Source organism: Anser cygnoides, chromosome 9, assembly GCF_040182565.1.
Source record: "Anser cygnoides isolate HZ-2024a breed goose chromosome 9, Taihu_goose_T2T_genome, whole genome shotgun sequence".
NCBI classification, from domain to species: domain Eukaryota; kingdom Metazoa; phylum Chordata; class Aves; order Anseriformes; family Anatidae; genus Anser; species Anser cygnoides.
In genome coordinates this window covers 16865461-16889400 of record NC_089881.1, presented here as the reverse complement: position 1 = coordinate 16889400, position 23940 = coordinate 16865461, and the positions used below count along the sequence as shown (strand labels likewise).

The following is a 23940-nucleotide window of genomic DNA, read 5'->3' as shown; positions in this document are numbered from 1 at the left end:
TGGAAAAACGTTCTGTAGTATTTAGCAAAAAAGTCGTTTGTGACAATGTGTGGTAATTTGAGAGCAAATGTTCTAACAAAAAATGAATCAGAGAAACCTACATTTGCATTGACAAGAAATAAAACTGCTTACTTGGAAAAAATCAAGATAGTTATCAAAAAGTGCACAACAGACTGACACTGAGATCTGAATAATCAACCAAGAGGTGTGAGAAGACTCTCGACATCCAAATACAAGTTATGGACTGTTTTTTCCAAGACAAACACACTTGTACTTTTGACCAGTTTTACCTGATTATAAGAAAGGTGAGAGTATTAGAAACCAAAGAAGGCCCCTACAGAGATTAATCTCTTTACTATTACGATACAGATCATAGTCACAATAAAACATAGGGAATTTTTTAAGCAAGCCTCAATTGTAAACTCAAGTCCATTACATACAAATTTATGCTTGATTAACTACAAGGCATAACAGATCTATATTCTTACATGATCAAAATGCTGCATCGCCATAAGTCAGCCTTCCTTTTCTCATACATACCTTGTCTAGGAATGTCTTGGTATTTGCCTAGTAGGAAGGCAAGCAGCTCTTGTGGTAGACATATGACCAAAGCAATGATTTATTCACTCTGTTTTGCAAGCACATTAAAATACACTTCCAGGAAGGAAAAAAAGAAAGAATGAAAAGGCAGGGTCTAGCTATTGCAACACGAGCATATGAACAAAAGACCCCTGACACAGAAAACCCTGTGTTCTACTTGGACTATGAATGGCTACATTCCCATATCTGTAACTCGAGGCTGCTTTGTAAATACAGATTACCGTTTGCATAGTAAGGAAGCATACAATGCACAGATACGATCTCCTTCTGCAATACCGCATCCTTAATTTCAGCTAGGGATCCATCTATTACTGAGGTTTAGATAAACTCGTATTCAGAAAAATTAAAGATTACTAGGGACATACCTTTTAAACAATGGATTATGACTGTAGAGAAGCAAAGCTCTGCACTAAGGTAGGGGACAAGATACTGCCTATTTATGATCTCTTGCAAGCAAAGCCTGAAAAGTAACCTCTCTACATCAGCCAGAGCACAAAGCAAGCAATTTGGCCATAAAATTCTGTTTGTATTTGCAGTATGTGCTTAGCTACTGTTATGTTAGGACAAGCAACACGGAAGTAAAACCAGTAATGCCGGAACAGGGTTATGACTACTACGCACTTCAATTACTTGCCAGTGCTAATTTGTTAACAGTATATAATTTCTCAGATGTCACCATGGGAAGAGCACAATTGGAAAAAAATATATACAAAGGCATCTGTACACCAGAAAGAAACAAAGCTCTAAGCAGAGAATCTAGTTTTCAGAAGTGCTAGAGCTTTAACTGACACAAGTAACTAAACATTTCTGAAAAAAAAAAATCAGACCCATAGAGTCTGTAAAACCTTTCCTTTAACACATCTCCACCCATTCTGTGTTTTACTCTTGGAATGTATTTGCTTTTAAAATTTCTCTACACTCACTGTTTAAAACTTGGCCCAATCAAACTACCTTTAGGAAAAAGCTGTTAATGTCTGAAGGACACATGTGGGTCCTGAAAAGCGTTGGTAAATCTTGGTCCAATTCCTAATGAATTACTAGTTCTCACCCAGTATATAACATCACAGTCCTCCATATGAAGAGCTTCACAAAGGACTCAATGCATGAACAGGAGGAGAGCAAGATCTTTCTTCTTCTTTTGACAGATTTTTTTTCAAGATAAAGTTGAAACCCATTTTTTGGAGAACTTGTAATGTTTTAGTTCTTTGTTATACCCACCTAGCAAATCAATCATCAGGGACTCTGGTCAGCTGTGTTAGCAACTCAGCATGTTTAAACACACAAATCCACTTAAATGCTTAATTTCTCTTCTGCATGTTAATTCCTGCCCTGTTCCATTGCTGTACCTCTTTCTTTACTGTTTAAATGATTTTTCATGGGGGTACCGGTACAGTCATCTACGGAAGCAATCAGGAAGTTTTACTTGCAGGAGACCGGGTTGTGCATACATGTGACGTTCATTAATACCGTCTTGCTTGAGGTTTCTCCTATTCTGGACCAGATGCTTAGAAATTGAACAGCTGCTGCTGGCACTACTAAGGGTATTTTGTTTGGCAAGCACCACCACAGCTGTCTCAGACCAGACTACATCATACATCAAATGACTTCACAGATTGTCTTTACAGCAGCACGGAATTAGCTGGTAAGTCCCCTCAGACTCCTCTTGCACTCTTAGATACTCATCTGAATAAATCATACCTGTGAGATTGCCCATTTACTTTGTCCTGGGTGAAGTCAGTAGATCGAGAAGACAAGATATTGTCACCACCCGGGATGCTTCGGTCCATTCTATGGCCTGATGAGAATACTTTGGAGGACTTCGTCTCAATTGCTATTTAAAAAGGAAACACAAATCAGTGAGAAGTTGGCTCTTTACAATTCACTAGAAATACAATCAAGTCACGGCTCCTGCTGTATGAAAGAAAGGTCGAGACAAAAGCAGGCTACTGAGTTACTGTGGCAGAGCTCTTTACAGCTCATCAGCTGAGCCAAGGTAACTGCATGTGTGCCTACTTCGAGCCCTTCGCAATTGCGAAGCAAATCACGCTTGGATCATTTTCAAAGCAGCTATACTCTGCATTCGTCAGTTAAAATATATCAGCTAATAACTGATACCTCATTAAAGCCACAGGAATGCAACCTCTTGCAGTTGTCTGTCCACATCTGTAGCGACAGGCAGACGCTGCAGACAAAAAACTGTTTTAAACACCTCTGTCAGAACTGAGGTCTGTTCCATTTGCTCAATAAACCTCACTTTTTGCCTTGCGCTGACACCAAAGGGAAGGACAGGCAGCTTGCTGAGAGACACGAGGCTACTGAGATGTGCAAGACCAGTAAGAGCCGAGGGAAAATCCCCAGCTCCATTCCTCCACATTCCTCCCGTGCCTGGGACAGGTTGCCCTCCTGTTTTTATTTGCTCTCACATGCTGAATGGGATACCGATCAGGCCGCTTTCAGACAACCACCTGGCTGCCCAGTTAATGTTCTCTCTGATATTCACTGGATATGTAAATAAGGTGACCAAGGTTCATCTTTACTACGCAAGCCTTCTATTCACAGGAGACAAAAAAACAGTCATAATAATCTCTTTACCAAATTGATAAAAAGTGAGGATGGTTCTAGACAGAATCAGAAAAAAAATAAGAACGTGACTCAAGAACAGGTGAGCAGATCCAGGTGCAGAAAACATTAAGAACTACTTTCATTTTTAGAAAACAGAAGAGGATAAAGGTTTCTCGAAGACAAGCTTTGCTTGAGACATGTCATTGATGATGCTGACTGTTCACATGAAGCTTTTATTCTCCACCCCCCCATCTATTATTATTCATTTCATAACTCGATCGCATGAAACTCTGAAATCTAAAGTATTCATGTGATGTGGGAAAATACATTCTGAAGTGAGCAGGTTTCTGGTGCTGCATGATGACTGTCAGACCAAGCTCAGAATTCAATACACTACATATTCCATTTCACAGCAATGACATTTGCCTGGGCACGATGGGAGCCCCTAGAAGCAGTAAAACTATTTTTACTTCTTTCTTACGCAGTGATTCCTGTCTTATCTTAGAAGGCACTAGAAGAAAAAGGGCACGGAAGCTTTGCAGAGTAAGAATTTTTTCCTAATTATGGTCTCAGGGGCTTGTTTTGAACTGTTTTGAATCCAGTGTTTTGAATTCAATCTAAGATTTACAAAAAACACTGCCTTTTGGAAAACAGGGAATGTCCGAAGATCCAGTCCAGGTACAATTACAATGAACAAAGGTCCTGTCACTGAAATGAACAGCCATGGGATCCAGCAGTGCAGTCTCTCCTCTTCATTTCTAAATCTCAAAAGGTAAGATAGTCAAGCACGTATTTCACTGGCTACTTGCAAAAACTGAAAACAAACCTCTGGCAATCCTTCTTTGAGTAACCCAGTGTTGTTTTATAGCCTGGGTTAGCGCTAAGAATTCTCTGTCACGCACAAAAATAATTAGTCTTCTTACATGCATAATGAATATAAACTTGCAGTATGCTGTATATTCAGACTTCCATTTTTTTCTATGAGAAGGGACAGTATAATCTAGTTCTCTAACTAATATCCATCTGTAGGCAGTTTTGACCAAAAACAGCTAGCAAAATTTTTAGACAGTGGGTACAATCAAAGTTTTGAAAATATGAAAACATTAAAGTTGGCAGCATTTTCTTCAGCACGAAGGCATTAAATCAAGACTCTCCATCAAAAATGAACAATTCCTTTGTTGACTTGCTCAGATTCCCACTTTAAGCCTCCCCACAAATCTCTACAAGCAAACCATCAGACAGCATCTGTAGCACAGGAAAGGTGACAGAGGTGAGTGAACTTAACATATCATCAAAATGTGGTTCAGAAGGCATGCTGGGCTCCTGGTGCCTGCGTAATACCTTAGAAATTGCATCCAAAGGCAGGTTTTATCTACAGTACATTTTAAAACAGTAAATAGCAGCACATTTGGTACTTGCTTTGCTTAATTTCATTTACAAAGCACGAATACATACAATCCCTTCTTTAAAATTATTATTCTATACAGAAAAACTGTAAAGTCAGCATGCTTTCATTAGCTCACAGCCTCTGTTCTGAGCTGCTGCCTCTGACCAGCTAATTAATCTCCATGTGGAACAGAATTAGCTATACTTGGCACGCTGCTGTGTAAAGCAAGGTTTGAGGACAGCAGCTCTCTGTTCCTGCACAACAGCAAGGACCCAAGTGCCCATCTCAAACAGGAGCTTCATCTGCTTCTCTCATACGCCTTTTATTCAGCATGTTATATGTATCAGCTCTAGGCATTATGCAAGCAGATTCCTGCCTGCAAGATCTTGGTTACTTTTCTCAGAATCCTTTTCATTTCCTCTAGGAAATTTAAAAAACAAGAAGAGAAAGAAAAAAGTCTGCTATTCCTTTGCTGCTTCAAAGCATATTTTTCAGCAAAGTAAAGGCAGGTTTTTGTCTGAACTTATTAGTAATTCTGTACCGGATATGCTTCAAGATCCTTTATCTAAGATTGCAGAACATTTTGCCTTAAAACCCTAATTGGAAATGTTAATGAATCCCTGCAAGCAGGTTGAAACTCACATCAGAAGTTCCATGATCCTGTGGATATTGGAAGATCAGGAAAAGTATTTCAGAAGCCTATAACCTTTTAAACTCCAACACATGCTTCTGAATTCTCAGGTCCAGCTGAGTCTGCATTCATTTCAGTTTAAGTTGCAAGGACAGAATCTTTAGCAGCATCACCCACAATGCAGCTACACACACAGAACTTCCCATCTTCCACAACCCTTTATGGTTTGAATGCAGCTGCAAAACTAAGCAGATAGCTGCAGCTGCCTTCAACTGTAATACAGAGGACCAGCCAATCGAGCCTGCAGGTGCCAGCAGACAGTAATTCATTTAGATCTAAACAAGGGTATATTTGATCAAGTAAGTAGCTTGGCCTGTTGGGAAGTGCACTGTATCTGGGCTGCAGCTCTCTCCCTAGGCAGAGGATATCATGGAGTGAAAGAAAATATATTTTGCATGTCGGAAGCCCTGGGAATGATCCTTGGCCCCACCACAGGAAGGGAGATGGAGCAAGGCTAGTGAGACCGTTAGTATCTACTGACCACGCATCACCTTCTGCAGCCATTTAGCCAGCCGGAGCCACATGCATGCCCAAGGTCATGCAGACTACCCCAGGGTCTACAAACAGAGACCCAGTTCCAAGGCTACATTTAAAAAAATAATAATAATACTAATCAAGCAATGAGTAATAACACCATTTACGGAATATCCTTACACGAAGAGGAAATGCAGAGGTCAGAAATGCTGGACCTGCTCCCACCACAGACAGGAGGACAACCACTCGGCAGAGAGTGCAGTTTCTCGTTCCTATCGTGACAAGAGATGGTATCATTTTCTGGCCTGGAGGAGAAAGGAGAATGTGTGGTGATGAATGCTCGCAGTCTAAAAAGTTACAAGAAAGCAAATACTGATTTCTTCTAATTGCCTGTAATAACATCGAAGAAATTAAAACATGTATTTTTTCATATTGTAAACTAGTGCCAATGTCATAATCTAACTGCACCGCTGTAGCTCCCCCAAACCAGCTGATGTTACACATATTCGGAATTAACATTTTTTCCTACAGCAATAAAGAGCCAAGGAAAGGAAACCGTAACTCCTTGCAGTCTGAAGACCCAAAATACCAGTAGGACACTTAAAAAAATGAATATAGTAGTAGGCCTGAAAGGTCTCCAATTCTCAGCTTTTTCAAGGATTTAAGTTTTGCTCCCAAGTATTACGAGGATTTCACTTTACAGAGAGGAACATGCAACACTGGCTTAAAGTAGATAAGAAGTAGAACTGTTGATTTCCCAAGCGAGGTGGATCAATGAGAAACTTAAGCAGCTGAAGGACAGAACAGGGACAAGACTGCTCAGTAATAAGCAACAAAATGCAGCAGAAGCAAGACGGGTGTGAAACGTGTGTGAAAAGAAGTTGGCAGACGCAGCAAGTTTCCCTGCCCAATATCAGGTTAAGGTAATTAGGCTATATTTCTAGTGAGAAAGGATGCATTCCAAGGAGGCGGTTAATGATTTCACAGCTAAGTCAGTTTCTAAGGAAACAGCTAGCAGAATATTGAGTAGCTCAGTCCCTCTTGAGTGATCTCAGCAGTGAGTCTTTAAAGAGGAGGGAAAGGAAAAAAGCAGCTTTCCAATGTTTCCTGGCTTCCCCATACAGCAAGAGCTTGTCCATGCAGGGATCCCATGACAATTCATCTGAAGTAACCAGAGATTTGTCTGTACTGGAAAGTCGTAGAAAAATGAGCATGGAATATCTGCTTCATGTGCAGTAGCTATTCTGCATTAATTTTCTGTGTGAATACTCCTATTCAGCATCAGAAGCCCCCCCTCACCTTTCTGAGGTATGAACTAACTCAAAGAGACACATTATAGTATCTCCATCAACTGCTTCCTTTTTCACCTTGTTTGAAAAATGGAATGTGTTACGTCAGGTCTTGCAGAAGAACTTCAAACAAGTTACATTCGATTCTGAATGCAGGCATTTACACGTGTTTTTATGCAGTTTAACTTTGGCTGAATCAAAAACTTCAGATGAACTGTCCTGGGTTGTTCCTAGGTAAACAAGCTGTACAGGAGAGCAAGAAGTCTGACATTTTTCATACCGTTTCATTTGATGCAAACATGAGACACTTAAATAATTTAAAAATTTGAAAGCAATAATCTGAACTGGATGTATTTAATATTAAGGCAGCTAAGATTTGGTTACTTTTATTGCCCTCCTCTTGCAAGGCTTCCTAATAAAGTATTTCCTCATTTTACTAAAATCAGAAAGACATAAAGCCACCAAAGCTTATGCTTTTCTGTTGCAAAAACTAGCTCAAGCATGTTACTATTTACTGCAGTTTTCTTGCACAAATAAATTATATATAAAATGTCAACTTCTAATTCACAGTGGTATCTCATGCTTCCTACATGGAAGCACCAAACACTCATATAATTTCCACCACTTGGCAAAACTGGAGGGAAATAATTTCCACATGTTCTCACCATGCTAGGCTTTTGCTGATGACATTTCTCCTCTCTAGTTTACACAGTAAGGCAATCTGTAAAGAAGGCTTCACCCACCACTTTTCTCAGACCCAAAGCTACTAGAACCACTATGTAGAGAAAGGTGTTTTTTTTTTTTTTTTAATCCAGATGATTTTTTTTTAATCACACCTGAAGTTGTGTTGCAGGCTGCAAAGCTGTCCATAAATAGATTTAAGTTTTGATACAACAAAATACCAGTGTCACTCAGCTAATCCCGGGATTTTGTTAAGCAAACATTACCTGGGTAGACGGTGATAAAGAGAGGTATTTGATCACTTCTAGACATTTTTCTGGTACATAAACTGTAGCGCACTACATTACACCAGGAAATAAAAGCTATTTCCCCAGGTTTGCCGCTGTTTTTCTGACTTCTCCTTGGCAAGTCATTTCATTGTCACATGCTTGTTTTCCTCTCCACTTAAAACGTAGGAATGTAATGCTTAAACACTCCCATGGTAACTAAAATCTACTCCTGAAAAATATTTTCTAAGTTTTCTTAATATTAAGTAAGGCTACCTTAACAGCCAGTGCCAGAGAGTCAGTCCAGCTCCTCTAGTCTACCACTGAAAAAAATACCATGCAGTGGAAGTGGGACCTCAAACCTGGTAACACTGACCCCACAATGAACCAACCAAACCAAGAGCAAGGTGTCACAGACTCTCCCATTGGAATTTAAAAACAAACAAACAAACAAAAAAAAAACAGGAAATCAGACATATTAAGATTTGTCTTTTCCGTTTTCTTTTTAGTGTGTTCTTTTATGGGTGGGTAGCATAAGCAAAAAAAGTATATTGCTCTAGACAGATATAACATGAAGATCCCAGTCATTTTACACACTCCATGCAACTTCCAAATAGAATATATTGTGAGAAGAAGAAAGAATTATGAACACACAGGATATAACACAACTTTAAATCAAACTGATCAGTAAACGCTTGTTCAACTATTCAAAGTATGTGGCCTTAGCCAGCAGACCTTTCTCCGCCTACAGCACTCTTATTTCTTCTTTCAAGTGATCTTTAAAGGATGACAATGCCAATGCACTTTCAAGTATGGAATTTTATTTATCTGGCAGTGGGGTTATTTGTTAGTTCACTTTTTAAGTTAAAAAAAATCCTGCTTTGCCTCATTTGTTTAGACTTACATTGGATATGCAGTTCTGTGATAACCTGGTGTCACAGGTCTCTGGAGAGGCTCATCTATACTCTGATGGACACTGGGAAACAGCTTCTTCTTGGTTTTTGGAGTATGAGTCATTATCTGATACACAGGTAATAAAGAAATTGAAACAAAAAAAAGAAACAAATAAAGAGAAGGCAGTGGAAAGATCAATAACTGGAGCCACTGAAAAAAATTCTGTAGAAACACTGCATCGGCAACTAAGTTGTGTTCCAGAATCAGTACATAAAATTTCATAGAATCATTACAGGTTGTCCCATGACATCTTATCTCATCACTCATTCATCATCACTGTAGCTGGACCTGTGGACTTTGACATCCAGAAGGCATAAAACCATATTTAACTCACATTAATCACAGCATACTAAGTGGCAGTCATGATTTCACTTTTTTTTTTTTTTTTTTTTAACTTAACGGCTTTTTGATGCTCGAGGTAAGACACCAAGCATATTTGATCTAGCATAAAGATTGAAGGAACAGTTAATTTTTCAACTTTTTTTCTCCCCATCAAAATAATTTCAGACCAGCAGAGTGTTTCAGCGTTAAGTTGCTCAGCACTTCGTTTTGTGTGCCACAGAATCAGTGATCTAGCACTAAAACCCTAAGGCTGTCCTTAGCTTATTACCAAGTCATAGCCTGATTACCTCCCATGAAGGGGCAACTACCTTTTTCAAACTTATTCTATTTCTGAACTACAGCTAAGAAAACAAATAGTGGAAGATTTGGACTGCTATGCACGTAGAACCTGGCCTTTCAAACAACAAATTGAAGAAGAAAAGGTTTTAGAAGGTGATGAAACCACTGAAATTAAACACTTAACCCAGCAAATTCGTTTATTTCAGGATTGTGCTAACTGGTACTCACTCCCAAGTACTCAGTTGTCAGCAGCTTCTCTCCTGTAAGTTCTCCCAGTTGAGGCTGTAAAATCTCATCTTTGTCCAGATCAGCCTCCATGATGTCATGGTCTTCCTGCAACAGCAACACACGATATCTGAGCCCATGTTCCAAGGACGTTTGCATTTCAAATTTAGTTCTTGCCTCAGTAGTCACTTAGATGATATCTACTTTCCAGGTAAACGACTTAGTACTGCATGTGTAAATTGTAATGTGCAGGCAATTTCTATCAAAAAAAGCAGACACCTAGAGAAAAAACTCACCTAAGCTTTTGATACAAACAGAAACTACAGAATCCTGAGAGAAGGAAATGCTTCCTTCTCTATGAATCCTTCTCCAGAAAGCACAGCATGAATTTCAAAAGTCGTTCTTCAAATTTCCAGGCTCAAATAATTATTCCTTGCTAAACTTAATAAAGGCTCAGGAAAATCTCAGAGATTAGTATTTTTGTGGAACACCACATTCTAGTCTGGGGAGATGCAATGCTCCATCTTTAACAAGCAGCTGGTGTGAAGTTTGGGGTTTTAGTTTTTGCAGATCTAGTCATACACACAACCTATTCATGCAATACAGACTGAAAAAAAGCAACCTGATGGAGTTTCTCAGCCACACTGGAGGCTGAGAAAAGGCTATCTGTTTTTTTTTTTTTTAAAGTCAATTCTAAAACAAAAACATACAAGAAAGCATCTTTCAAGCAAATAGAATGACAGAAAACTTGCATGGATCTTGTTATGAATCAGTATCATGTGACAGTAATAAAAGCATAAATTAAGATTAGATGATTACGACTAGCAGTAAAAATAAAGTAACCACACATTAAAACAATTCAAAGTCTTTCCTGAACACAATGCTAGCGTTCTACTAGATCAAAATGCCCATGTATATGTATTCAGCACTTTTTCCTACACCTTGACAAAAACACTCAAGTAATTTATTGCTGCTCATTCCCCAAGAGGGGAGCAAAAGCATTTTATTACTCATTTTCAAGAAAAGGGAGGCATAATTTTTAATCACTCGAGACAAAAATTCCTTATGGCTGGGCATACAAAGCTCCTCTGAGGGCAGCGGTTCCTTAAAGGTGAGATCACAGGCAGCCATCTGAAAGCAGATGTTTCTGGAGCAATGTGAAGCAGCAGCAGAAACAACTCAGCTTTACATAGGATCTTTAAAGCTCACAATTTGGGGCTGCTACAAAATTCCTGGAATCAGTACTTTAGGATACCAATATATTGACAATCCTCTGTTGCGTTTATTTCACACATGCAAAAGGTAATCAACTTTTCAAGTGAGAAGTATCCAGAATTCACTCTCTCATGTCTATTTCTAGTAGAACTGTGGTGATTCGGCTTTCATACAAGCCAAGAAGTATTCAAGTTTGAGGGACTCCTCCAACAAACCAAAAGTAGTCATACATGACAGTATTTTTGCTTGTACTTTGCTCTTGGAAAGCATTCTCTCCCGAGCTGCCCGTGATAACAGTAAATGTAAGTGACTAAGAAAAAGTAAATGACCCGTTAGAGTAAGGTATATATAAAAATAATGTAGAAAGCCTGATAAAAATGCCATTAAAAACAATGATCACTGATATCCTAGGTGAACTTTAGAGACATTAGATTTCTGTGTATGAACAACAGCGTTCCGAGGTTTAGAGCAATTTCTTCTTTATTTTTTCCGTATATGGATTTAATAAAAAAATAGTTTTTATGTAAGTACTTTTGAGATAACAGATTGTTAATCCCCTTCATCCTCCTAAAGATGCATTCTCCTGACACTCAGCCATAAAAGACAAGGCTGTACAGGACCTCAGGGAGATGTTCCATCTGCCTTTCTCTCCGAGGATATGTTACAACCAGCTGGGAAGCTGGGTAGGTGTGAAAAGTAACCCAGATAACGGAAAAAACACAAACACTTGTAAACTAGCCAACAATCATCTGTATCGAGCAAAACAACAACAAAAAACACTCCAAACTCCACAAAATACTGTACTTAGACTTTTTTTTTTTTTAAAAAAAAAAGGCAAAGTTGAGCTTTATAAATAGTCTAGTGGGGATTTTCATCCAGCTACCACGCATGCATGATGCATTTAGCTTTTCTTCACACATCTCCTCGGTTTCCCCAGGTTCCACCTCACCCAATATGCTGGTTAAGGGATTCTGCCACACAGAGAACGGCAGTTTCTGGTTCCTGGAAAGTACCTCCCCCTGCCAACCTTGCTCTCTGACATTATTTACCATAACAGGTAACTGACCCTGAACGTTTCCCTCCTCTAGCTCCTCCTTGCACAGAAGGAAAGCTTTGACATACGTACCATCATCTTTCCATCACTGCAACACCACAACTGGTGCCCCATTCACCGCTGTAGCAGATGTTGGCAGCAAAGTCCTTTAATGCAATGGCTCAAAGCCTCGTGATTAAGCTTTTTCCTTTGATGTACCCTTCATCTGAAGTATATTTTCACACTGGAGTTTACTAATTTTATTGCCAGGTGCTGAGTGACGGTGACATCACGGGGTGTTTGATAAATGGTCACCGTACAGTTATCTAACATATCTCAAACTTGTAAGTAAACTTCTGAGCTAGAGCTATGATATCACATATTTACTTTTACAGACAGCTTTTTAAGAAGGTCCAAGTCAAATAAAAAAGCAAATATAAAGATTAAATATTAAATATAAAATACGTTAGTATTTAACAGAACAGTCAAAAAAAATATTAAGCACCAGAAATTATGCATTGTAACTGTGGCTCTCAACACATGCCAGACAGCTCATATAACAAAGCGGGCATATACTCTGGAAACCAGTGCATCCCGAGCTCGACATAAATCAATTTAAAGCTCGGCAGACAAACCTTAAAGCCATTTTTTTTCTGAGTAACACTACACAGAAATTTTTCATATACGGTCTGATGTCACATACTACAGAATCTTAAATTTCCAAGAGTGTGACGTTCTCTTAGAAATCTCAGACTCATCCTCCAACAAGCTCAACCACATCTTGGCGGCAGTGTTTAGGAGAAAGTAGTCATCACCACAAGGTCTGTTCAAAGCCAGAAGAGAATTCAACAACTCTAAATTAGTCACAGGCAAAAGGAAAAAAAACATGAAAGGTAATAGTAACAGCATGGGGACTCTTCACATGCTTTTGGAAACAAGAAGAGCTGGGGTAAAAACTGCAAATTAAGAGTCTGCATGAAAGACTCGTTTTGTTATTTCTTAAGTTGTGAAGGTATAAGTATTGGTGCCGAGTAAATCAGCAACAAATTATGATATCAGCAGGCAGTCTGAATGCATGTCACTAAATTGTCGATAAATGGACATCTACTGAAATATATTGCCTGTAGTAGCTTTTAAGCATTACGTCCAGGCAAGGCTTCTGACAAAGTCTTACAAAACTTTGTGCTGCCAGATCACAGCACCAGATGTTATCACAGAACTCCGAAGAACAACAATTCACAGCATTTCCAAAATACAAAATGGCCTCAAGCACTGAGGCAGCGAGTCAACAGATCTTTGCTTAGTTAAGAAAGTAACAACATTACGAGTTTTGTATAGCCTTTCGTTGCCACAGTTTGTATATTTTGCTTTCTGAAAGACCGACAGACCAGCCCTACATGGAACAGAACAGAATTACAGCTCCCAGAGCAGTTAAGATGTAGGACTTGCCACATCAATGTTATACTAGAAGTAGTTGTAAAATTGCCTGACTTAAGAGTTTTTCCTTTTCCTTTTAATATAATCACAAAACTAATGTAAAACTGAAACAAGGCACTTCACTGTTTCAAGAGGTTATTGTTATATTTGAGTAAAATAAGGACTGACAGAAACCTGTTACACATTTCATATACAATTGATTTGACCTAGAGCCTTGGCTGGGATTGTGAGCAGCAGCAACTCATCTAGAGGACATGACTGAATAGGAGAAATCATTTTTTCATTCCCAAGAGCAGCAGGAAAAAACAAAAATAAAAAACACAATAAAAGTATGCAACACCATCATACAATTTAAAGCCACACCTTTCATGAATGATCTCCTAAACTCTATGCTTTCACAACAGATCACAGTAACCTTCAAATAAGTATACTGGAGTTCAAGGGAAGATATCACAACTTTGGATACTCACAATACATCTTAGACACTCAAAGCCTTGGGACACCAGTTAAAAGGTGTTAAGCAGTGCATTAAACAAAAGGAAGATTTATTAATTAATCCCTGGAAAGACCACCTTGCACATAAAGCATTGGTTTTGGTCTAGAGTTGTGGAAAGAAAAGATTACTGAAAACACACTTCAGAACTGCAGGAGATGATACAATTATAATAATCCAATCCTACTAGAAAAAAAAAAGTTTGCTGAACCCCTTCAGAAGAAAAGAGCTGACTGTAAACAAAAGCTTCCATACAGCTGTAAAGTTAGAATTTCCAGATAATTGTAAAATTAGGGAAAGGCACAAAGAATAATCTGGTCTAGGCTTCTCCCAGCCTATTGTGCCACAACAGAAAATAGCTATAGAATGCAACAAACACAAAATGTTTCTGGACACTGCCAAGCAAAGGCTGGATCCTGCAAAGTGCTATGCTTCATGGTGGCTACAAGTGCACCACACCTTTTACAACTGGGATATTTGCATATTTTTCTGTTTTCACAATGTAAAAGGTTCAAAGTTCACTTGAAAATATGCTCAGTCAACCTGCAGCAACAGGGCAAGTTTTGGGTTCAGCAGCGTCATCACTCTCCCTGAGCATTAACGTGTAACAAGCTAGCAAACACAGACACAACAGGCTTACTGAGTTTTAGACATCTTATTCTTCGTAACATCACCAGTGAAGACTGCGTTGAAAATTTATTTCACATTGTTTACACCTTACTTCGATGGTTAATTTAAATCACAGAATCACAGGATCACTGGGGTTTAAAGGGACCATTTCAGACCATCCAGTCTGACTTCCCTGCCACGGGATCATGGCAAATAAACTAATTACACTATGTGCTGTCTACACCTGGAATCCTATTACCCTAGGCAAACAACTTCTTCAAAGATACTGAAGTAAAACCATCAGTATAAAAAATGTTTGTTAACAGAGTTGGAAATATACAGATAACCAGTTTACACTATTGTGCTGTTTCTGATACTTGCTATTTTTTTTTTGTTTGTTTCTTCTCATGGCAGTTATTTTCAAATTTGGAATTACTGTTTTTCATCATAAACAATTTATTAGATATATTTCAAAGTTTCTAAACAGCAAAAAGAAGTCACACATTAAACGGATAACGATACCTTTAGAAAAAGGTAACGATATTTTAAAAATTATTCTGGTGATATACTGGATCATTTGCTTCCTTTATTTTTGATTGTTGAAATAAGTCTGTTAGAAAGCAAGATTTCTACTGCTACAGTAAGTGCTCATCTCTTTACTTATTTCCAGATATAAACCTTTATTTATCACTGAGGAGGTGACTTGTCAAAATAAAAGTGTAGGACTTCAAATAGACTAAAGGTAATGTAAACGGACCCAATTTTCTTGTTAATATTACCATGGTAATTAGATAGATTTTAAATAAACAACAAAAACAAAAACAACCAAAGGAAAAAAAAACCTTAATGCAATAAACAAGCTCTGGTTTATTGACATAAATATTTTTTGTCTAGAGGACTAAGAATTTTTCTAAAAGGCTCCAGAGGGCCTTTATACTTACTTCCTCATCCTCTTCTTCCTCTTCATCATCAGACACGGTACTGTCATTTAATGGCTCTTCTAGAAAGAAGCAAAATGAAACCCTGTAAGAACACATGTCTAACTTAAAAGAATCTTTAGTTATTGCCCCTCTTTAAGAACAGCCAGATTTAGCTTGCTTCTCTTATAGACGCACCACTCTTCTCAAGACAACTATTGGAATTATTTGCTCCTATAAAGCATGCTAGAAATCACTGAAGCCAATTCATATCCAGGAAAAAAGGCAGAAACAGAAACGCTCAGGAATGGTTCTTTTCTCATAAATCCCACTATGATGCCTCAGTGTATTTACTGAGGAGACTTGAATGAGAGTGTGTGCTTGCAAATTTGTCTATTTTTCAATTAACTTTTATTAAAAGATTCTACTTCTCTCTACAAGCACTTCATTATTATACTGTCTACAAGTAAAAAGATTATTTTTTTAGCTTTTGTGCAATATAGCGGAATACAGAACATCAATACAAATTAAAAAAAAAATAAACACACAATAAACCCCCCAAAGTCAGCAGTGTAACATTATTAACAATCGCAGATAACTGAGCTATGCTCCTCTGCGGAGTGAGAGATGAGCAGAGACTGACATAGTCACCAAATCCTGCTTTACAAATTGTATCACCTGCTTATTTTTGCAGTTGACACTGGTCTCTCGTTACTGTGAGGGCACCGGCATGAAAGAAAACAGTCAAAGTCATTCTGATTACAGTCCCAAAACTTTAGGAGTGAGACCTACACAGCCTTTTCTTTCTTCTTTATAAATGTAACACAAAAATCAATTTTAAAACGTATCAAATCCTGACATTCACTATTCACCCTCTCTCAGAGCATCACATTATTGTAGTTCTATGAGAGTGCCAATGCCAAATAAAAACATGAGCCTTCTTCTGACTTCTGTGAAAGATGTACAGCTCAGATAGCTGCGTTTGTTCCTCTGACCTGAATTGAGCTGCTTGATAATAAATTCAATCTGCCGGATCATCTCTGCATTTCCTTCCTTGATAAAGCAGCGCAGAATTTCTTCCATTCCCTGGATAGAGTGGCAAACATTGCTAGATTAGTGTTTCATGTGACCACACTGACAGAGCACTGTCAGCTAAAATATCATCGTTTTGTTGGGAAGAATATAGGCAGTGTGAAACAAACCATTGTGTCCAGCAATAAACATTCCTTTTTGTCCATACACTTCCCAAAGGCAAAAGAAATGGGATGTGTACATTGCTTCTAGATTTATATATGGAAGTATCCATGATGAGCAAATTTTAATAGATCTGCTGCTTCCACCTTCCCAACTCAGTTGTCAACACAGGAGTCAAGAGAAAATGGCAAATTTGCCTTCACAGAGACAACTGTGAAAGATTCAGAGAAGGAAAGCAAAAGGCAGGACCATCTTTGACCTTCTCTAAACTCAGTTTCTTTCTTTGCGGTCCCTTATAGGCTTGATGTTGTGCCTTTAATCATTTAAGATGACATTCAATCCTTTGTGTTCTGTTAGGTAAAACATCTGACAACTATTATGTCCGTAAAACTTTCTAGGTTAGTCCTTAAGATACAAAGATACACTGCTGGCCCTGGAATACCTTCATCAAACCCAAGTCAAAACACTTTTGTTACCATTAGACTAGCTTTCACCTGAGATCAGTTCCTAGTTCTGTGAAAACCTTCCTGCCCTCCCCAGCTAACCATGTCTAGACCAGACAGGGAAAAAAAAAAGCAGCAAGAAGAACACTTATCCCCTTAGCTCACTTGTGCAGAATTAGTTAACTCAGGGAAGGACATAAATAGCAGGTCAGATGAAAGCATCTTCTGAGCCACATCCAATCTATGAAATGCTACATGGACAACTGCTCTAAAATAACATCTTTCATTTATAAATTAAATAGTATCCTTTATGCTGCTGGGGCTTCACCTTTAGCAAAGGGCTAGCAAATATGGCAAAAATGTTCAAGACATACATTTATACCTGTTTGTATATCAAAGGTGGAGGGCCTCCTGTGGATTCCCTTCTCAAAATGCTATGCCTATGACAATCCTGCTGCACACCACTCAACAGATACCCACACACGTCATCTTCAGCAGATGAAGTGATCTTTGTGCTAAGCAAAGCAGAACTTCTTACCATTGCTCTGGCTTCTTCTCGGACAGAAGGGATGGCAAGAATGCTATACAGTGCTCCATTCACATATGGTTGTATCTAAGAGGAAGAAATACTTGCCAGTAGTCAGACCATTAAGAAAAACTCTGACATTCAGCCAAGTAGACTATAACCAAAATTTAAGAGTGAAGGAACAGTATCAACTATGTTCAGAGAGTTTAATCAGGCTAGCCTGCACTTGCAAAAATTCCCACTTGGTAAGCAGTGATTTTCTGGGAGGACGCAAGTACACTGTGACATGATTGAGCTAAACCAGTACTGCTGTGTGTTGATATTCCCCACCCCTTTTTTGAAAATGTGTTCTTGCAAGCTGACCTAGCCCATGGCCAAAAAAAAAAAAAAGAGAGAAACAGAAAAATGATGTTAGTTTCTGACAAGCACTAGTGGCAGTACAAAAAATAGGAAAGGACAAACAACTGAGAAAAGACAATGTCAGCATGAACACATACAGGTTTTGAGCACTGCAGCCTTAAGCAGGATGATAAAAGCTGTAGCAACCTAAAAGATCCTCCCACTTGGCTGCCTATTACTGTCCCTAAGCAGAGGCAAAAAAAACCCTTGGTAATATGGTTAGTGAAAACCACCAGATACGTCAAACTACCTTTACTAGCACTTATGTGACCCTTCGTGTTGGCCGGTTACTGTTGGAGCACTAAGACCTCTGACTGTATTTTGGAAAAATGAACAGTGAGCTAGTCTGTGAGCAGAGGAAACAAGGAAAGATAAGGGATTAGTATTTACACAAGGACTCCACAGCTTCTCACAAAGTTCTCTTGGCACCCAAGAGAGCTGCCTTGTCCCTTTGATTGCAATAACAAAACTTCTATCAGTTGCACTGGTACAAACCAAGTCCTAAGAATACATCCTATAAAAGAAATTTCAAGGTCATTCTAAGGCACAGACTTCAACTGTATCAGTGTTTTCTAAATATTTCAGTCTAGGAACTGGAATGTTACTTTGTACTACTATGTATTGTATTAATTTTCTCATTCATAAAAAAACTAACAAAACAGTTCAATAAAGATATGACAAAATTCATCTTAATTAAAACAGTGTCACTACAGAACTGATCTGTGCCCTCTGACGAATTCATGAAACCTGGTGCTAATAGTTGATTGAAACATTCACTATTTTCAGCTTAAGTGATAAACAAAAAAAGCCTCTTGATGATCCAATCATTAGATACAAACACGGACCCCAGAGATTATATTTTGTTTTTACTAGATGTCCCAAAATGCCTTGCATAATCAACAAGGAATCGATCTACAGCATCCCGGTAAACTCTCCCTCTCTATGATTTCAATTTCATAAAAATATTTGTCTGCACTTTCTCCTCCCTTCAGTTCTAGCAAATGGTTAAAAGAAGTGCTCCTCTGCAGAGAGAGTTGAAGCAATGCTTTTATATAAAAGACAAATTTTATCAGAGTGACATGTTGAAAACATTAGGTGGAAATAAACTACCATCTTTAATGCTTTCCGATACATGTGTGTCTGGAGACAGAAAAGAAGCTTGAACCACAAGACAGTTAAGAGGCAGGTTAAACAAAGTGGCAGACAAAAAGATATTCGGGCTTGAATGTCACAGGTGTACTGCTTATAAAGTTCTTTAAATTAGTAGCAGATTTGCTTCTTTGTACCCGATGTTTTACATAATGTCTTGAACGGCAGCTCATGAAGTAGTAAAGACTGAGAGGATTTGGTGTGAGATAACATTTAAACAGTATCAGAAACAGCAGTCAAGAATGCATGTGGATTACATGATAACTAGGCACCTACGAGACTTTCACTTCTGGCTATCAACATGTGTTAAAGGAAAACATAATTACATCGAGAAAGATCTGTGTCCAACGAAATCAAATTCACAGAATTGCGAATTTTAGGAAAACATCAAGCAACTTAATTACTTGAAAGTCTAACAAGGGAAACAAAGCCGATTCATTTATTTTTTCCATTTCTTCCTTTCTTGCCTTTTTTATCTTCAATTTTCCTTTCTACATTTTTCTTAACCCAAAGTTTGTTGTACAAGTACCTCGTGATTCTCATGGCCAAGAAGATCAGAGAGAACTTTGAGCACATGGTTTGCGATCCTTGCACACGTTTTCTTCCCTGCAAGGGGAGAAAACAAATATGCTTGAAAAAAATAACAGATCAGAGTATCTTAATTATTTCTTTAAATCAGTACTAAATATAATGAATTTACACAGAGCAATAATGTTCCTGCCAAACACTGCTCAACATAACTGAGCTGAAATTAGTGGAGTTACTCCAGATTTATACAGTCGTAATCTTGGACAGGATGCAACACAAAGGGATTTAATAAAGTTAAACAAAGGCATTATTTTTCTTATGCCAAGCAGCCACTCTCTCTTCATTACCTTACTTTCCTTTTTAAAACAAAACTTACTTTAAGCCTCTTTTAAGTCTCTTGGACATAGACAGGAACCTTATTTTCTTGGGGGACATCTCTACACTGTGAAGTGTAGCACACAAGTATTTCATTTCACATGGTGAAGGTTAAGGTCCTTGCCATTACTGATCAAGTCTTTTTCTTTTATATAAACAAATCTCTCAGATATTAAGTGCCCTTCAAAAAGTGGACCTGGAATGTAGGAATGGCAGTCCTCACATTTTGATCTGAAAAAAAATCAGATCTTGTAGGGTTTCATTGATTAACTGCTTCCTTAGTTCTTGGGATTTTGGTCAAGCTATCCTCCACAGTCTGGGATTCTTGGGAAAGAGATATGCTCATTAAATACTGGTTATGACACTCAAATGTCACTAGTTGGTTGAGTCTCAGCTACTAAATATAGTTACTTGAAAGAATCCAGGGATAACAGCAAAAGGTTTCAGGATCTTCCCTATCCACTTCTTGGAATAAAATTGTAATTCAGAAGTAAGATACCTGCACTCCTCAGACACAGATTCATGAGCAAGGCAACGGAATACTCCAGTGTGTAATCAGACAGGCTATCTGTATCTGTCAGAACATCAACCAGCCAGAAAATGAGCCCATCTTTGATCATTGCTGACTGCAGCGCACGCCTAGGATTAAAAACAACAATACACACAAAAAACAAACCACAAGGTAAACAGCCTTTGAATACATTTACATCTAATATGAGCACATTAAAAACCTACTGCATCTACCTGCCACACACTAGCTTGCCAACAAAAAAATAAACTACTCATTTGGGCAGAATCAGTTAAATTAGTGAATTAACAAAGCCTGCTAAGTAGATGCGGATTCCTGTAGGGTTAGAAGCCTGAAATGCTGTTGGGTGTAGACCTGCAAATTGCTGAGGTAAGTTTCATTGTTTTCTAAGGCTTCTAATTCCACCTAATATTGCATTTTCCATTGTCTTCAAATTGGTTTAAAATAAGAAAAAAGCAAACAAAAGACTGGCTACACATAACAGATCCATAAAACAATTTAATTAGTGCTTCTGACAAAGCACTATAGTACTTTTGTACTGCTGATTAGGCAGATGTGATCTTTGATTAGATTCGTTTGCACTGTTCACTAGGGATTGTTATATCGTGTAAATTTTTTCCTCAAACTGTAGTTGTCCCTGATGAGTGCCAGGTGGTCAACTGTGATTGACTCCTACTACAGAACTTTCTCACTTAACAACACCAAACATACACACCCCATGTAGAAGAATTTTTTTCTCTTAGAAGCGGTGGAAAATGTCTTACTGAAGAACACCATTTGTTAATTACTTTATTTCTTACAGCCAGCAGGTCTATACTCCAAAGATCAAAGCAGGTATTTCCTTGCTCTTAGTATTTGGGATTTAGATTACCCTTGAAAGCTCACACACACTTTCTTGGTCCTGGATCGTGGGGTAGGCCTGTGCCAAGGACTGAGGCAAAATGAGGGAGCATCTGACCCCCCCATACTAAAAAAAGTCTCTCATGTCTAGTATCAGGCATTAACCTTCTATAAAATTAACCGTTATTTTCCAGATTGAAAACAAAAATTGCAGTAGCTTATTTCACAAAAATGTTCCTGACCCCAAAATTCAAACTCAACCGTACTATCAAACACTGCTTAAATGGAAAAATCATTTTGTCTAAGACTGGTTTGGGATTTCAAGCAGCAAAGTATGAAGATTTGTTCTCAAATATATACAAGGTATTATGTAAGGAAGCAGTGCAGAATCTTATGCACATTTCCACGTGCTTTATCTACTGAAAATCTTAATGAGGCAAATCCAAGAGCAGCACTTATTCTTCAACAAACCCAAACAAACAATAAACAAACAAAATAACACAACTTGCAGTCTTAATTTAGAAGAGATCTAGATCTTTAGAAGACATCTATCTCTTTATATTTAGTTAGCTCTTCAGAGCTGAATATTCCTCCTGAATACTGTGAAAACAGAGGTCCTAGATCATAGTTACTTTTTCAATGAGAGTAATATCATGCACTTCATTGCATTTGCATGAAATTTCATTTGAGTCAGACTGCTAATTCAAAAGGAAGAAACAGAACAGCCCATGTATAGACAGCCCCAGGAAAGAGGATCAACAGCATGAGAATGAAATCCCTGAAAAATGTTTGCAGAAAGGATAATGAAAACATTATGCATGGGAATGTAAGACTTTTTTTTTCCCGTGTGGGATTTTCAGAACTTTCTACATAAAGACTTTCACTTCAGTTGTTCAATTAAGGAATACATATAAAAGTGCACAGAGCTGTGGCAGGAGATTTATATTTACTTGAGTCGTGACAGCTGGTAGGAAATCAGGTTAATTCAGTCAGCAAAACTGAGTTCTCCTCCATAATAAGTGACATTGCTTTCATCGGTCATCAGAGGGTCTGATGATTGTTATGGGAAAATCAAGCACTCTTCTTTCCTCCCTGAACAGAGCTTAACTTAGCCTGCATTTCCTCTCCTGCTGTCACCACTGAGTGCTGTGCTTTCATCACCTGAGGCTGAATTTCTGCAGAGCCCCCAGAACATTCTCCCATGTAAGGGAATCCTTGTCCTCAGCTTTCAGTCTCTCCTCCAGCATTCGCAGCAACATTGGGTTCTGAGAAAGGTAGAGACGACCTGGTGCAAAGAGCGATGAAAGAACAGATGCTGAGATATCAACTTATGACAGAAAAGTTTTTTCTCCTTGAAAGAGTAAGCTGGATTGACCTTAGTTTTTTCCTGAGGAGCCACAGTGTGCCAAAACCCAAACAAACCCGAACAAATGAATTGTCTAGCAGACCAAATCCACCCACTTGGCATATTAGAGGTCCCTACCTGCCTAGTTCGTACCTCTGCCTGTACCACACAGAATCCACTATTCTTTCAGAACATGCTTTCTGATTTATTGCAGTTTTATATACTCTAGGAAAAGAACAGAGTTGTCCAAAGTGTTCAGGAAAGTTAGGTGTTATTGACTTTAAAAGGGATTTCAGGTCCTAGCAATAGTTAGCTTCTGAAGAAACACCAGGCCTGATGGCTAATTTGGGACAGGCAGAGGTATGCAGTCTGGTAGCAGGTTTGCCTATAGGCACTTTAACTAGTGGGGAATTTCCCCCTCCAGCCCCTCCATTTTTTTTTTTTTTAACCCACATAAAGAGACTGAAGCCTACATAAAGGCATCAACTGGCTAGGCTCCTGCACAGACCACAAATCATCAAAAACAACAGAAATGATGCAAACACAGTGTCAAAAGGAAAACTTTCCAGACACTGAAAAACTCTTGAATTTACGTAACAAAAGACAGTGAAGCCCTAGAAAATGGATGCCAATAAGACTCTAAATTCCCACGTGGAGTGACATGCACTTCGTAAAGTACCTATGAGCCAGCATTATATGAAAATGATTTCCAGCACCGCCCCCCCCCCACCCCGCCATGGATCTCTTACCTTCTGCCAATGAAGCAAAAGCATTGATGAGCCTTGCCATATACTGTCTGACTACCTCGCTCTTAGACTGTAATAATTTAAGGACACTTCTCTGAAAAAGAAAACAAATGTTAGTAATAGCTCACCAAAGAAGGAAAAAACAAACCTAGTCTTCTATAACATTTTAAAAGCTTCAGTAAATTTTCATAGCAAACAAGCATAGGCTGTATACTGATATCTTAAAAATTGTCACTATGATTTAGAATTTTCCACTTCCTTTTTTCAATTTTGGTGGGGGGGGGTGTAGGGGTGTGGCTGAGGGAGAGACAGAAAATAAGCAGATCACAGCCACTCAGCTCTGTCTGTTATAATGCTATTAAACTCCCTGGCGTAGAATAAGAATTATAATTAACCAGCACTGGTAAAGAGG

At 38.4% G+C, this 23940-nt stretch overlaps 1 protein-coding gene across 2 annotated transcripts in view; it reads right to left on the bottom strand.

Annotated features, from left to right (window-relative positions):
* ARMC9 (armadillo repeat containing 9) overlaps window positions 1-23940 on the bottom strand; it is a 64533-nt gene that overhangs the window by 8286 nt on the left and 32307 nt on the right. For both annotated transcript variants that reach the window (XM_048076642.2, XM_013195017.3), the window contains 11 exons: window positions 23532-23622; window positions 22599-22722; window positions 20568-20707; window positions 19695-19771; window positions 17630-17704; window positions 16450-16540; window positions 15479-15537; window positions 9754-9858; window positions 8855-8970; window positions 5895-6019; window positions 2299-2431 (listed from right to left, as the gene is read on the bottom strand). In XM_048076642.2, the coding sequence (XP_047932599.2) occupies window positions 2299-2431; window positions 5895-6019; window positions 8855-8970; window positions 9754-9858; window positions 15479-15537; window positions 16450-16540; window positions 17630-17704; window positions 19695-19771; window positions 20568-20707; window positions 22599-22722; window positions 23532-23622 (1136 nt within the window). The remainder of the gene's footprint in view (window positions 1-2298; window positions 2432-5894; window positions 6020-8854; window positions 8971-9753; window positions 9859-15478; window positions 15538-16449; window positions 16541-17629; window positions 17705-19694; window positions 19772-20567; window positions 20708-22598; window positions 22723-23531; window positions 23623-23940) is intronic.